At 36.8% G+C, this 15,405-nt stretch overlaps 1 protein-coding gene across 2 annotated transcripts in view; it reads right to left on the bottom strand.

Annotated features, from left to right (window-relative positions):
* asic4a (acid-sensing (proton-gated) ion channel family member 4a) overlaps positions 1-15,405 on the bottom strand; it is an 85,040-nt gene continuing 69,635 nt past the window's right edge. The window contains exons 2-11 of one of the 2 annotated variants that reach the window (XR_001641097.1): positions 8,993-9,137; positions 8,598-8,725; positions 7,161-7,314; positions 6,171-6,224; positions 4,277-4,430; positions 4,079-4,170; positions 3,374-3,453; positions 3,014-3,133; positions 1,292-1,460; positions 1-1,192 (exon numbers count right to left, since the gene is read on the bottom strand). Coding sequence is in view for 1 of the 2 variants with exons in the window: in XM_016565080.1 (XP_016420566.1) it covers positions 1,356-1,460; positions 3,014-3,133; positions 3,374-3,453; positions 4,079-4,170; positions 4,277-4,430; positions 6,171-6,224; positions 7,161-7,314; positions 8,598-8,725; positions 8,993-9,137 (1,032 nt within the window). In the remaining variant the exon portion in view is untranslated. Of the gene's footprint in view, positions 1,461-3,013; positions 3,134-3,373; positions 3,454-4,078; positions 4,171-4,276; positions 4,431-6,170; positions 6,225-7,160; positions 7,315-8,597; positions 8,726-8,992; positions 9,138-15,405 lie in introns of both variants that reach the window. The other variant, XM_016565080.1, reaches the window with a different exon arrangement.

The following is a 15,405-nucleotide window of genomic DNA, read 5'->3' as shown; positions in this document are numbered from 1 at the left end:
GTAATGCATTTCCAAAAAGCCAAAAAAATGATGCTACATGGTTGACTTACAGTAATATTAGCCATATTTGAAACCACAGATTCAATACTGGTATTTACGCTATTAGGACTGTAGCTAAAATGGAAAAGTTTTTCGTCTTTGAATTGTCATTGAATGTCAGTTCTTGCTGAATTTCGCACACAGAAAAGTCGGTGGTTTTCCATTGAAATGCTTTGCACATCTGGCCTTTTGTCAAAGAGACCGCTAGACATTTCACAGCTAAGAACCCTGAGAAAAACTCATCGACTGCCTTTTAAACATGAAGCCATACGCTGCGGTGCATCAGATTTCTCATACTTTACAAGTGTGCTGAGCAAACCCGGTTTATCATTCTCTGTGGGACCGCTGCACTCTGTCTCATTCAAAAGTGAAACTAGGAACATAAGGTCTGTTTTATTAAACACTTTTGGGAGGTCTGGGAGAGTGGATCCATCAGCTGATGGATGGATGAAACAAACCTTTTCCATATGGTTACCGCAATGGCTCTGGTGGGCTGGTGGGCTTTACTGTACACATCATTTGGCTCTCCGTTGGGAAGTAACCTCACAGAAGACTATGTTGTTACTGCTAATGACACCCATTACCACTCACACGTTACAGCTCTATAAATAACATTACAAAATGTTTTGGATTATTCAATATACTTTAAGTTAACTTAATCATAAACCATTTGAGATAAAGGAAACATTTACCAGACATATCCAGTAGAGATGGATACATATTACTTTTCTGAAACACTTAAACTATTCTATACCGTTCCCATGATTTCAGAGAAAGAGTATACCAGAGTAAAGTTATTTCTCTTACGCTCTGGAGCCTAAGGGTTGATAGCCATGATTCAAATACATCGTTTACATTTGTAGATTAATCTGAATTATAATATTCACAAGATGAGAACTCACCGAATAAAACTCTAACAGCTGACAAAATATAAAGTAAGAATGTAATGCTTCAAACAGGATCTGGAGTATAAAGTGGCTCTAGATGTCATGCAGTCTATGCCTTGATATAGTAGAGGCCCAGTACCAAGGTATTCAGTGTAGAAATCGTAGAGTTGCCACTGATGTCACTTCCTGCAATAGGAGGCGGGTGGGGGGTGGGGAGGACAGGATTTCAGAGAGTCTCCTGCTGGACCGCAATGTCCGATCCGTGCCTAGAAGCGAGGGTTTAGAGTTCGGCTTTGGCTGTAGCTTTAACTGGTGACAGCGAGAGAGATTAGTGCTGAGATTTGAGGGTCTTTCATTGAGCCCACCTTCAGCACTGAGAGAACTCTTTCTGTAGACGTCAACAGCACTAGACCCGCCAGACGAGTCTTCCTAGCAGGCAAAGTCTTCGAACACTCGGTGGTGCTGATGGTGATTTGGGAGGATGGTGTTAGCATAAGCTCCCTCTGAGTGGCTCCGGCTCATCTCACCAGAATCCTGACAGGAACAGAGAATGTCAGACGGGATTCTGCAAGGATATTTCAACTCCTACATCTTACACACTGTTAGGTTGGGAAATAAAACGCCTCTTATGACTAAGGCTGTGACTCATTGTTTAATCTGTGTTGTGATAAAGTGAAAATCCACTCGAGGCTGAGTGTTACAGTGGTTTATCCCCTTTAACCATGGTAAACTCACTGTTATGCACCGCCTTGAGTGGCTTATTGCATCTATAAAATGGTGGAAACAGTATCATGATTAAAGACACCATGAATTTTTTAACTAATAATATCATAATGTAAAGTATTCTGCCATGTAGTCTCATATATTCATATATAAGATGTTTATGTGAACTAAAATTGCTGTAAGTAATTTAAGCTGCTTCCTATTGGACTGAAATGGACAATCTATTTAAGTCCATGAATCCTTGGAGTGTGCAAGGAAAATTTCAGAAAAAAAGTATACACTATTGTTAAAAAGTTTGGGGTCAGATTTAAAAAAAGAAATTAATACATTGTTTAAATAAAGTTTCTTTTAAACTGTTTTATTCATTAAAGAATCCTGGAAAAAGTATAACAAATATGCAGTTTTACAACTGTTTTCAACATTGACACTAACCAGAATGTTTCTTGAGCAGCAAATCAGCATATTAAAATGATTTCTGAATAAAACAATGAGACACTGAAGACTGGAGTAATGGCTGCTGAAAATTCAGCTTTGCCATCACAGGAATAAATTACATTTTAAAATTCATTCAAATAGAAAACAGGCATTTGAAATTGTAATAATATATCACAATATCACAATAAATGCAGTCTTGGTAAGGATAAAGAGACTTCTTTTAAAAACATTAAAAATCTTACAAACTCTAAACTTTTGAGTGTGTGTGTGTGTGTGTGGGGGGGGGTTATTTTCTAAAGATTAATCATAAAATTACGAGTTTAAAATCAGCTATTTTAATTCTATTATGGTATGGTGACAAAACTCTTTTTTTTTTGACAGACCCTAAGGTTGTCACAGAGAGGTGTGATTTCACAGAGCTCATTCAGTGATATCTGACAGATAGCAAAAACATTTTATGCGTCATTCCAAAAAAACAACATTGTTCAGCATACTACAAAGGAAGTTAATTGATATAGAACTAAAGTTCACAGGTCAGTATAGCCTATATATCGGCTATTTTACACTGGCTTCAGCATGACTGAGATTTTAGAGCTGGAATTGGCAACTTTATAATGATTGAATAATCTTGGGTCAGGAGTCACTGGCCATGCACTGAATCGAATTAGTTTTGAGCATACTCCGTTTCTCATGAATACAGTGTGCTCTGCCAACAACTGTGTTCTTCTTCCATGAACAGAAGATCGGATTGCAATAAGAACAATGGAGATTTGATTCAATCCTGGTCTAAGCAGACAGCCTGGTATCCCAATCACAGCTCAATATCCTGCTGCTGATGTTATATTTCCCTCTGGGCTTTGTTCCTATTCACAGAGTTGATCTGTGCTGCATCCTAACACTAACGCTCCAGAGATTAGCATGTGGCTCACCTTAGCTTTCATTTCCTCCAGCTTTACTGTGGCGACTGTGCTGGCCTGTTGCTGCTGCTGGGTTTGCTTTTTGTCATCTCTTTGTGACCTGAGCAAACGCTCCAACCTGTGTTTGATCACCTAGGAAAGTGAGGGGGAGTCAGGGTGAAGAGGGCAGCAGGGAAAGTAGGACAAATGAGGGCTATAAACAGAGTTTAGCAGCATCAGCAATTCTGCTGCTCAGCTCAGAGGTCCGGTCTTATCGGCTCTTATGGGAAATATTGCTCACAATGTTAAAAAAAAACACTGCAGGAGAAGAGCTATTGGTTAAAATGAATGGATGTGGAATTGGAAAAGGGAGCCAAAACAAAGCATGCTTACCTCATATACATAATCCAGAATCTCCAAGATGGTGAGAACACTGGCTCCTATAAAAAGACCCATCTGCCCACCAATGTCCCCTGAAAAAATATACAAATAAGAATAAGTAAGAATGATTTGCACATTTTCTTCAACATAAATTGTCATTTGAAACACATCTTCTTTAATATGCCATATTTCTGACTGAAGCGTTGTTATTGTTAACTAAAAGTACTGAAATTGTTATTTTAATTGGTATCTTAAAAGTTGAAGTATTAAAATTACTAAAACTGAAATACAAATAAATTAAAGCTAAATACAAATATAAAAAACTAATAAAAATATAATAAAAGCTCATTCAAAATATTAATAAATACTATAATCTTAATGGTATATAAATAGTACTAAAATAACACTGGACTGAAACAAGATTTTGGGTGATCCAATAGCCTGTGTGGCCTGAAATGATTTCAAGTCATTTATGAGAAAGAAAAACTTCTTATAATTAAAAAAAAATAATTATACAAAATGATACAAAGTCAAATGTTTTGTTTCTTGGGAACAATGTGCACCAATAAACTGTTCACAATAAGACCATGTGCATAAAAAAATTGATAAAGTCAGTTTTAATTTCCTATTGATTTAAGCTCAGAAATGCTCAAGTTTAGGTGCACTGAAAATTACTTTAAGATAGAATGAATTGGTAAAATGAAGCATAAGACCCACCTAATAATCCTGCAACGTCATAGGCTTTTTTCTGTTCTATTGTTTCATAATTTAGAGCTTCAAAGAAAATGTCCAAAACAAGGAAGTTGTCTCTAAAACAAAAGGACAATAAAACATTTGTGCAAATCATATATTTTCAGAATCAGTGCAGTATTATATCTGTTTTTAACTATATAGAAGGTGGAAAGGTTGCCACACCTGATGTAGTCTTCAGACTTGTCGTATTTTCTAGACAGATAGCGAGCCGAGCCTTTGCTGGGGATTTTAACCATGGACAGCTCTTTACCATAGCGCGTCAGGTTACAGGGAGTTTCACACAAGCATGTGTCACCTGAACTTGTCTGTAGCAGTGCTGCGAAGAGGACACACATGTCAGTTTAGAGCAGCAGACAGATGTGTGTGTGTGTGGGTGTGAGAGAGAGCAGGTGCTCCAGCCCACACCTGCACAGCCATGCTTCATTCATCAAACTAATGTGGAGAGATAACACCAGCGCTAAATAATCATCCATAAGATGCTTGAAACACACTCAGCATGTTGTTCAGATTTAATTTGGTTTCTGAAGGGCATCCAGAAGAGAGCATACACACTCACATACACACTCACACACACTCATGCTTCTAAATTTGGCAGAGTGTACACAGAATACACCACATATTTAACAATAACATTAATTCCCTCTTTTTATAATCAAATTTAGTAGACATGTCATGACACCGCCTATTTGATTTACACTATTACATGCAGATGTTGCAGTTTTGGGGAAATTTATCAAGCTTCTCATAATTTAAAGTTCAACTACCCTTTTAAAAAAAGTCTCTAGGCACCCTACAAGCTACTAGTATAGCTAGCTACACTGAAGTTATTTAGGTGGGCAATATTTTGTTAAATAGCCTTGTATAAAGAAATTAAGCTGTATCATCATGTTTCATATAGAGTGCCTATTAAGTATGTATAACTACCATTCAAATGTTTCTAAAAAAAAATATATCTTATGCTGATTTATTTGATTAAAAATAAAAATAAATATAAATGTATATAAATATAAATAAATATGATATATTATAATTGTTATATTACAATTTTAATATTTTTTTATTATATTTTAAAAAGTAATTTATTCCTGTGATGGCGAAGCTAAATTTTCAGCAGCTATTACTCCAGTCTTCAATGTCACATCAAATTTGCTGATTTGGTGTTCAAGAAACATTTCTTATTATTATCAATGTTAAAAAACAGTTGTGTTGCTTAATATTTTTTTAAGAAACCATGACATTTCTTCCAGTATTTTTTGATAAATAGAAAGTATAAAAAACAGCATTTTTTGAAACAGAAATCTTTTGTAACATTATAAATACATTTACGTTCACTTCTGATTAATTTAATGCATCCTTGATGAATAAAAGTATTTGATTTAAAAAAAAAAATCTTACTGATTTAAACTGAATCTGTGATTTTTTTTAAGTTATATATGAATCTCAGTGCTTTTAGATCCGATTTTAAGCAAACTTTTTTAATGTGTTAATAGGCTATGTTGTGCTGTTATGCGTGTGATATATTTTTATCAGAAAATAATTAAAGTAACCTATCATAGTAGAGATTTCAGTTTGAATATTTGAATAGGTCAATCCAGTGAATGGTAGTACAGTCCATTCTTTCAAGATATATCTGGATTTAGTTCAACCACCCATTAAATGGGGTCCGGTTTCCTTTTGACTGCGGAGATAATTAAATTTCTGGCTTATTAGATAAGGACTATCATAATTGTACCGATACATCTCTCATCATCAACTTTTCATGAGCCGCTCCATTTACGAGTGTCATAAAATCAGTGGAACAAGACACCTACAGCGGGCGATAACACCGTGAGGGTATCAGAGGGTAATGCACTGCAGGGATCTCCAGTATAATGCTGCTCTGTAAGGGATGTCAAAGCGCTGATTCTCCTCCACGGACTGACTGAGTAATCCTGTGTCTCCCACCCCAGACCCCGCACAGAAACATCTGTTTATCTGGGATTTAATTATTTGTGCCCACTACCTCCAGAGATATTACACTCCAGGGCGTTAGCAAAAATGAAAAATGCTTGCTTACCAAGTGCTTTGTCCACACATTTGATATTGCTGGGAGTACAGATATCGGCATCTCCTGAGAAACAAAATACATAATGACTCTGATCAATCACGAGCAAAATGATTGCTGTTATTCCACCGCCAGCCAAGGAAGAAAAAGCGTGAGCGGCAGAGAAAGAGACAGCACGCCTCTGCTTTGTTATTCATCCTAAAATGATGGAAGGCAGCGTGTGACTGAGGGAGATGGGTTCGCTTTCACCACGCCTCCCTCATGACCATCAGTCTAGGCCTAATTGCACCCAAAATTGACTGATCCAAGCCCTCCCCAAAGGCACATTTATAAAGTCTTTAAAACCCAATCCCCATCGACACACAATACTCGCCACCCGAATCCATCAAAAGAGCAACCGGTTCGAGGAAATACATATGGCACCTAAGAGAAAATGGCCTTTGAGTTAATGCTTTTGGAACAGTCTCTCTTTTCAATTTGCATTATGGGAGATTGATTTAGGAACATTAAGGAGAAAAGCAGAGAAGCAGAGCTTCCATTAGAGCCCAGCCACCAACAGTCACATGCTCTCTAAAAAGCCACACTGATAACAACTCAGGTGTGGTGGAGTTAATTAGAAAAGAGGTTTCTGTGGACAGAAAGAGTCCACAAGTCTATACGTCGTCGCTTTTCAAAAGAGAAAATAAAGGTATTTGCTTTTTTTCCGCGGTTTATCAGCTACTTCGAGTGGAATGTAACGAATCAGCAGGTCCAGGTTCATCATTGCTGTCGGATTGCGATCATCTGAATTTTCCCTCCAAATGCCAAATGAACTACCCCAGCTCCTCGTATTGTGTGACTAGACAGTAAGTTAATTTAGAGACTTGCATTAAGCTTTCGGCTCCACTGCCTGGAGCAAATTAGATGAGAAGAGTTTATTCATTTAGTATTTTAGCAATTAGCAGAATACATTAGCGTGCTGATTAGGTTGAGTGGGAAATGAATGCAGCGGTGTAGCGTTACCCGGCATGTGCACCATCCTGCATTTGCACACACGCTGAACCTCAAGAGTCTCGCAGCGCAGGCGGCAGGCGCTGATACTGTAGGTATCATAACCCGGGATCATCTGCTCACTGGTGGAGCGGCAGTTCCCCCAAGGCTGGGGCAGGTAGGTCAACTACACACAGAGAGGGAGAGCAGTGAAGAGAACAAGGGAGATAAAGTGAGAGCGAGACAGACAAGAGAGAGATTGTAAGAGCAAGAGAGACAGAAAGAAAGAGAGAATTAGTCCATGCGAATTAAGTATGCAAATAAGCAGCGTTCTCACAATTTTAAAGAGCATAAAAACTGAAGTGACTGACAAAAGAGCACAATTTTATTTGTATGTGACTTGATTTACAGAAGGAAAGCTTAATGAGCGGCTTGCCTTTAAAACAAGAATATTGCATTCAGTGCTCATTTTTAAGCACGAGATCGATCGCGTAACCAGTCTGACAGTTTCTAGACAGATCTAAGTTTTAAGAATGCATTGCCCTACATTTCAATATTTAAAGGACAAAATGTTGTGTTTGTAGTGTAAAAGTACTTTTGAACGCACTTCACCTTATCTATTTCCTGAATACATGTTATTGATTTTATTGCGATAGATTCAACCATGCATACATTCCAATTTTTTTCTTCTCGTAAATGTTTTATCAAAATGGTCAGTCATGGAAAAAGCTGGACTTCTCCAATCATTTAGACCACTTATACCCACCCTACAAGCTTGCATTCAGATCTGCCTCCATCCAGTCAACAACTGATGGATTTACGATAATCTGTTTCACTTGGATGTTACAATACAGAAAAAAAAAGGTCGCTACTTCTGTTTCATCTTTCAGGTCTATAGTTTACTAATTTTAGTGATTCAATATGCTACATTCTCCTGAAATAAATAAATAAATAAATAAACTTGATATCATATAGCACACAGATAAGTCAGAGTTTAGATTACTAACCAGTTTACTAGAAGTCAGTTAGGGACATTTGAATGGATATAGAAATACTGTGATATACACATTTATAGTTCAACTTCACAAGCTTGGTGACCCTTCAACTGCCAGTACCTTTCTCAGCTCTGAGTGTGTTTCACACTTGCAAAGAAATTGCTTGCTTACTGGCTCCTATTTTTATTTACTTCTTCACTTTAATATAACAAGAAACAGCATGTTTTCTCTGGAATTCTGTATGGCAAGAGCTGTGTAACAGTTATTTTAAAAATCTACATTTGTAGAAAAAAAAACGTATGGTTTGGAACAACATGATGGTGAGTAAATGATAGAATACTAGACCATTAAGCTATCTAAAAACTGGGGGAATGTTGAGATGTGACTAGATGGTACTGTACTTGGATGGCCTGATTTCATTATAGGTGGTACTTAGTCTGAAAAGTTTGAGAGTGATTCTAGGGAAGGGTTATACCCTTTGCTCTTGACAGGATACAAAGGTCTGGAATCCCGGAGAGACTCCAAAGCCCAGCTGATGGATGTAGGGTGGCTCATCCTGACTGTGGATCTGAACACGGATTCCTGCCTCTAAAGATGTTTCATCTGCAAAAAATAACAAGAGGATGAGCAAGACAGAGAGAGGGTAAGAAGGAAGTAAGAAAGCACAACAAGCAATATGAACGATAACACAAAGATAAGCCTCACATATCCCGCTATCAATACAAATGGAAAAAACAACATCACAAATAAACCTTGAATTTAAACGTTTATCTTAACAGATTGTGCAGACACACATCTGAGAACCATAAAATATGGAATGATTTGGCAACTTCGAACTAGAAATCATCTCTGTGTGGCATTATAACTCACTTGTCTCTTTCCAGATAGGTAGATATTCATCCTGCTGGATATCCAACATGATCTCCAGCCCGTTTCCCATCCCTCCTTGCTTTGTCTTCCTGGCGGTTGTTTTGTTCCCATTGAAAGTATAGCATTTCCCGTATCTTGTGTAGACCTATGAAAAAACACCAATGACTAATTAAAAATGTAATATTCTCTTATTGAGGAGGACACAACAAGCTACAATCTTTGGAAACCATAACCTTTGTTTCTCTTAGATTTAATACTTTAAAAATGAACCTTTTGATCCCTCAAAGAGATGCCTTTTAAGACGCTTATGATCAATTGTGGAAAAGGTCACTTTAAACTTCAAAAGTTCTGAGGCATTCAAATCTTCATAGAAGATTTTCCAACTCACATGAAAAACCAAAAGAGACGCTGATTAAAAATGTGACAATTTATCATTCTGTCAGAGGGCATTTGTATCCGGTGGCATAACAAACAATGTTTTCTCTGTCTCATTCCTGTCATATTCATTTTGACAAGAGAGAGAGAGAGACAGTTCTACAAACCATACTGCATTATCATGCAATGCGTTTGTTCCTCAAACAAGAGGAAAATGAATAGTCCACATTCTGAGAAACATATCCGCCTCCACAATGAAATCATCGCATCAAAATAATTGCTCCACATGGGTAATATTGATAAGAGATGACAAAATCAAAAGCAATAACTTCGGAAACTGGACTTAATATCCTTACATAAAGTACAGCCACTCAAAAAAAAAGGAAATAAATTAATACATTTTAAAAAGCATGCAATTTGTTATTTATAGACCCTGTCTCTCTTCAAGCAAAAGTGACAAAAAGACTATTATTCAGGTACTCTGCAGGCTGACGCACAGGACTGCGTAATGAAATACACAAAAATAAAAGACAAAACCACTGACAAATAAATGTCAGGAGGAAATGGATCAACAAAAAGCACAGGTGGATGAAGAAGAACTCTAAATTGGTGTCCAGTGACTCAAAAAACAGACCAAAAAAAAAAAAAACAGTCACGAAAGATCTAGAAATTGAGGTTTTCGCTTCAGTCCTCGGGGCCCAACTCTTTCTGACCTTTTGTTCAGAATGTTTTTGGTTCCAATCTTTAGCTAACATGCCAAATCGAATCACTACCACAAATAAAAACAAAGCTTAAAATGTTGGATTGACTGAAAACACAGACAAAGAAAAAAATAAATGTGAGAAAGACCCTTGGCACTATGAAAACCCCATATGATGGGGTTTTCCATCATGTCTCCATCATTAAGAGATAGTTCCTTACAAAAATGATAATTCTGTCATCATTTATTCAACCACATACCATTCCAAACCTCTATGGCTTTCTTTCACAAGACATTTAGCAGATGTTTAGCTGCTCTTGTCTAGACAAAATGGGGACCAGTGACCACTGCTGTCAAGCTCCAAACAATGTTGTTATTGTTAACTAAAACTAAAACAATTTTTTTTTGTTAATTAAATAGAGCTGAAATAAAAGATAAATATTGAACTTAATTTAAAAAATAAATAAATAAAAATAAAATAAAATATAAAAAGGTAAAATTTTAAAATGTTGCTTTGGCAACTAACTTAAAATAAGTTTAAGCTTAAGTACTAAAACAGGAGAAAAAAAAAAGAAGAAGCTAAACAGAAATATTTAGAAAAACCTAAACTATTAAAAATGAAAAAGCACAACAAAATTACTAAAACTAATGAAATTATAACTGAAAATCTAAAAATAAAAGCTAATATTAATAAATATTAACAAATACTGTAATATTAGTAATTGAAGTACTGTAATAGTATAAATAACACTATTCATAATAAATGTAATCTACAACTCATACGCTACATTTCAAGTCTTTTAAAATCATACAATATCTTTGCGTCAGAAACAGGTTTAATTTAAAGCTGTTATTCACTGAAAGTCTTGCTTCATAGCACCATTCTCTTTCATTGTATTGAAAAGAGCAGTTTAGACATTCTGCTAAACTCAAAAGTTTTACATGTAAACAACATGGTTATCGTGATCCACCAACTAGAGCAGCACCTACCAATCTACAAAGAAATCAATGCTGGTATAAGATGATCTTTTCATCAGGCAGACTGACATTAAAATTAATTGTTATAAATCAACCAAATTTCTCCAGCAGCTAGTCTTGTTCTGATGAGAAAGGACTTTTAGGGGCCACGCTTGTATGTAACACATGGCTGTTCATTTAGCAGCCTGCGTATGGAGTCTGATCTCAGCTGGCTCCGTGCTGAATCAAAGCAGGGCTCTCCGAGCAATATGGGCGTGCAGTAATTGCCAGCTGCAGCTGTGGACGCCGCACACCATACAGCTGTAATTAAGGCTGGAGACAGCCAGTGTTTTCACAAGCAGACGCTGGTCAAATGGGATAAAAGAGCATAGATATAAACATCATTTTATATAATCAGACTGCAAACAGACGACACACAAACATCACCACTACTACTGTAAAGTATGTATAAAACACACATAACCGTGTGTCAGCATGTCAAATACATAAATGCAACATGATAACATAATCATCTATTCCAATATCTTATAAGAGAACATTTAAAAAGGTTAAGTGTTAAATATGACATTTAAAGTAGTCATATTAGTCAGCATCAAAGCCAGGTTTTCAGCATGATGCTGCTTTTTGACTGACATGAGCTATTAATGTGAGACGGGGCAGAGTGGAGACAGAGGTCCAGCAACAATCGATTCAGTCCTGTTTATTGACATGTTTAAGTTTCCATTGCTGCTCTAATCCAGTCCAATACGAAACCAGGGGACTGTATAGAAAGAAATGATAGCAAAGACCTCTCATTCCAGTTCTGCTCTGAAACTTCAACTTTCAGGGGACGGTCCACTTTGTGTTCACAAATTATTTTTGGGAGGGCAATGGAAGCTTTCCCGTCATGCAGCAGTGGAAATGGCTGCTGGCACAGTCTCCTCTGCCTCATTTCTCTGCTTTAGAGCCCAGTGCCCAGAGCACCTCTGATTGATGGACCATTTTCTCTTGTAACATCTCGCCCAAATTCAGCAAAGGTAAACAGTCCAACTTTTGTCTGTTTCCAAAAACAGCCATCCAGCCTAGTGTGTTAATGAATTTTACCCAGATGCACAAATGCCACTATCTGTACATATATGTACACACACACACACACACACACACACACATTGCTGTATGTATCACAAATAATGCATATGTCACTACAGAATATCCATTTTTTGAATACACAAACTCCACCTGCAAAAGCTAAACTAAATTTAATAAATATGCTGAAATTACAGTCATACAGCTTTTTAGAGGAGCAGTGGATAATTTTTTTTGACAAACACAATATTTGCTTACCTTCGAAACCCTTTCACAGTGGACCACTACCACACAGGCTTTCAGCCACAACCGTTGTTGGAGAAACGCCTGACTGCAAAGCATTTGCATAAATCTTCCCTTTCCACTAACACCCAACTTAACTGGGCTTAATGTCTGGCCATTAACTGTCTTCAGCTACTATTTCCCCTCTAAATTGCTTTGTTTCTTTCCCCTTCCACTCAGTTTGATGTGTCTTTACTGGCTTTCTCTTTTCAGCTCAAAGATGAAGTAAAACCCAAAGCCTCTCATTTATGGCAGGCATCTGACAGATTCCACTTCTGGCTGTTCTTCAATTATCCAGGGAAGCTACATGAGAACTTCAGTTTTTTAACATGCAGGATGTGAGTTGGTAGAAAGACTGAGTATATGTTTAAATTCAGCACTGGTGTTTGAAGGATTTGAGCTAACTGCCTCATAAGAAATTTGTAAGGATCAGAGTGCTCAGAGTGTAAAATGTATCAGTCGTTCCCTGGTCCTAGTAAATTGAGGTGCGGTCAAACGTGGTGCTTTGACTGACAGGATAGTGATTCAAGTATTAACCCAAGAGATATATCTGAAAGGTAGCTATTGCTGACTGAATCTCAATGTTAAATTACTTAAATTTAAAGGTAAATCTGCGGTCATTATCAACATAACAGTTCAATGATTTGGTGTTACCCGAATTCATAGTTCCAACGAACCACAAACAGCATTGCAAAGTTGTGTGGTTGGAATTTCAGCTCTTGCCCTGTGGTTAGAAGCATAGTTTCTTATTAGTATGACATGGAATTACACATTTCATGCTCTTGAGCAAAAGCAAGCTAACATGCAATACAATCTAACATTTAATACAAGTGTACTGCATCTTTTTTAATTTATCAAAAGAATAAAAGCGAGTGTGCATGTATGTATGTGCTCTAGTACCCCAGAGTGTGACACAGACTGAATGATGATTAATTGCAGATTATTACTCCACCTCCTGTGTGACTATATTGTGTATTATTGCATTGCACTATGGTAAAGCAGAGAGTTACACTGTTGTATAGAAAGCCCACAGCCCTAAATAGCAGCTGTTAATGTTTTCAGTAGTTTTACACGCAGGTAAACAGGTTTTTCTACATATAAACAGAAACAGAAAGCAGAAGTTATGTCTCTCATATTTACCAAAACAAACACCAAAAATATGCAAATTCCAAAGGTTTTTTTAGTCCTGATACAAAAGATAGCTTTGTTGTCTCCTGATTGAATTAATTCGAAGCCTCATGATGGCTGATAGAGGCATATCCGTGTCCGTTCATGTACTAGAAATCCCTACAAAGGTAATGCTTTTATTTGAATACAAGCTCTCTGCAATGTATTCTGGGATTGCTACGATGGATTCATGTGAGGTTGCCTTAAAAATTTGCAGAAAACTAGGTGTCTTAAGGGGGCAGCCACAACAAGTGCAGAAATCTTGACTCGTGATTGATTTTGACATTAACATGTAGCTAAGCTAATGCTGAATTAAGCTTAAAAATAAATAGCATACACAAATATTGTTTTATTACTATAAATTATGTCTTAATATACTGCCTCTATAGGCAGCTCACTAGGTTCTCGAACAGAGCTCTAGTCTTTCTTTACCTAACACATCAAAATCTTCAGAGTAAATGGTGGAGACTTTTAAACAGTCTGACTAAACAGTTGAGCCAGAAAGTGCCGTGCTGCGCTACGCTCCATTAGTTCAGCTCTCGTGGGCAGCCTCTTAACTCTGCATCTATGGTGTCTCTTTGGCAGGCTATCAAACACATTACATTTATTGTATCAATTCTTAACTTCATTAAACAACTGACTGGCAGTATCTTTTCCTAAGCAGCTTATTCCTCATGCACACCATGCAGAAAAATGGGCCACGTCTCGAGGACTCATCGACACCGTTTTACACTTGTTCCGAGAGGATTATCATAGTTCTTTATCTTTAGGCATCAATCTGAGATAGAAATGCTCAGAGATCGACACAATCTGACACTCAAATGGGACGTATCGGCACAAAAGCATGTCCCTCTCTAGTGAGAAGAGCCCCTCTATTGTGACTGTTCATAAACTGAAAAATACATCAAGTAATCATAGTAAAGAGGAACTGGGACATTCTACCAGAAATGTACATTATCTGTCCTTGACTTGTTACAGTGAATAAAAAGCATTACATCCAAAAAATGTCTAAAACTGACTGATGGTTGATTTCTGTGAGTTGTTCTGTAAAGGAATATGTCATTCATTAGGTTCTCAGATATTTTTTAATTTATTAAAAACACTTTTGAAAATTACAAATCCTGTCCTTGTCCTTGTCCTCAGCCAAATTTGACCTACAGTTTTCATAGTTTTGTTATGCTAAAAACTGTTATTTAGAAAAAAAAACTCCATCAATAACAAGTTTAAGTTGTTATCATTCACATCAACTGATTAAAAACATGAAATTATACATAAATTCTACAAATAAATATTATTTTACAACTGTCCCTATGTTTTCGGTCAGTCCTGTCACGTTTACATAAAACTCAACATAAAATGTGTGTAATGCGCCTTTAAAGGTATGACTCAAAGGAAGTGACATAATTTGACTGAGGGGAAGCTGACACTGATCAAGGGTGAGTTCTGTCATTGAATTGTATGATTTTAAGCTTGTTTTTGTATGTTTTTTTTTTAGGAGGACGAGCTAAAGGGTCAGGCCCTGTCACAGTAAAACATCCCAGAAAATAATGAAAATCTTTTAAAATCCAAAACATGTCTAAAAAAGTTACTGAAATTCCTTGATTGCATGTTAACAGTTTTTATGCTAGCATGCTAGCAGGCTGAGTAATGGCCATTTAAAATGGCCGACCGTCAGGCCCTGTCACATGGCATGCGTTAAATACATATTATATGCAATAAAGGGAATAAAAAACAACAATGCCATTCATTTGGGATGTGACAGGGCCTGACAGTCCTGTGACACGGCCTTACAAATGAATGGCATTGTTGTTTTTTATTACCTTCATTGCATATAATATGTATTTAA

This window comes from Sinocyclocheilus rhinocerous, unplaced genomic scaffold (genome assembly GCF_001515625.1).
Source record: "Sinocyclocheilus rhinocerous isolate Xijiao unplaced genomic scaffold, SAMN03320098_v1.1 scaffold1473, whole genome shotgun sequence".
NCBI lineage: Eukaryota > Metazoa > Chordata > Actinopteri > Cypriniformes > Cyprinidae > Sinocyclocheilus > Sinocyclocheilus rhinocerous.
Note: the sequence above shows the minus strand (reverse complement) of the source record. Positions and strands in the feature narration are given on the sequence as shown.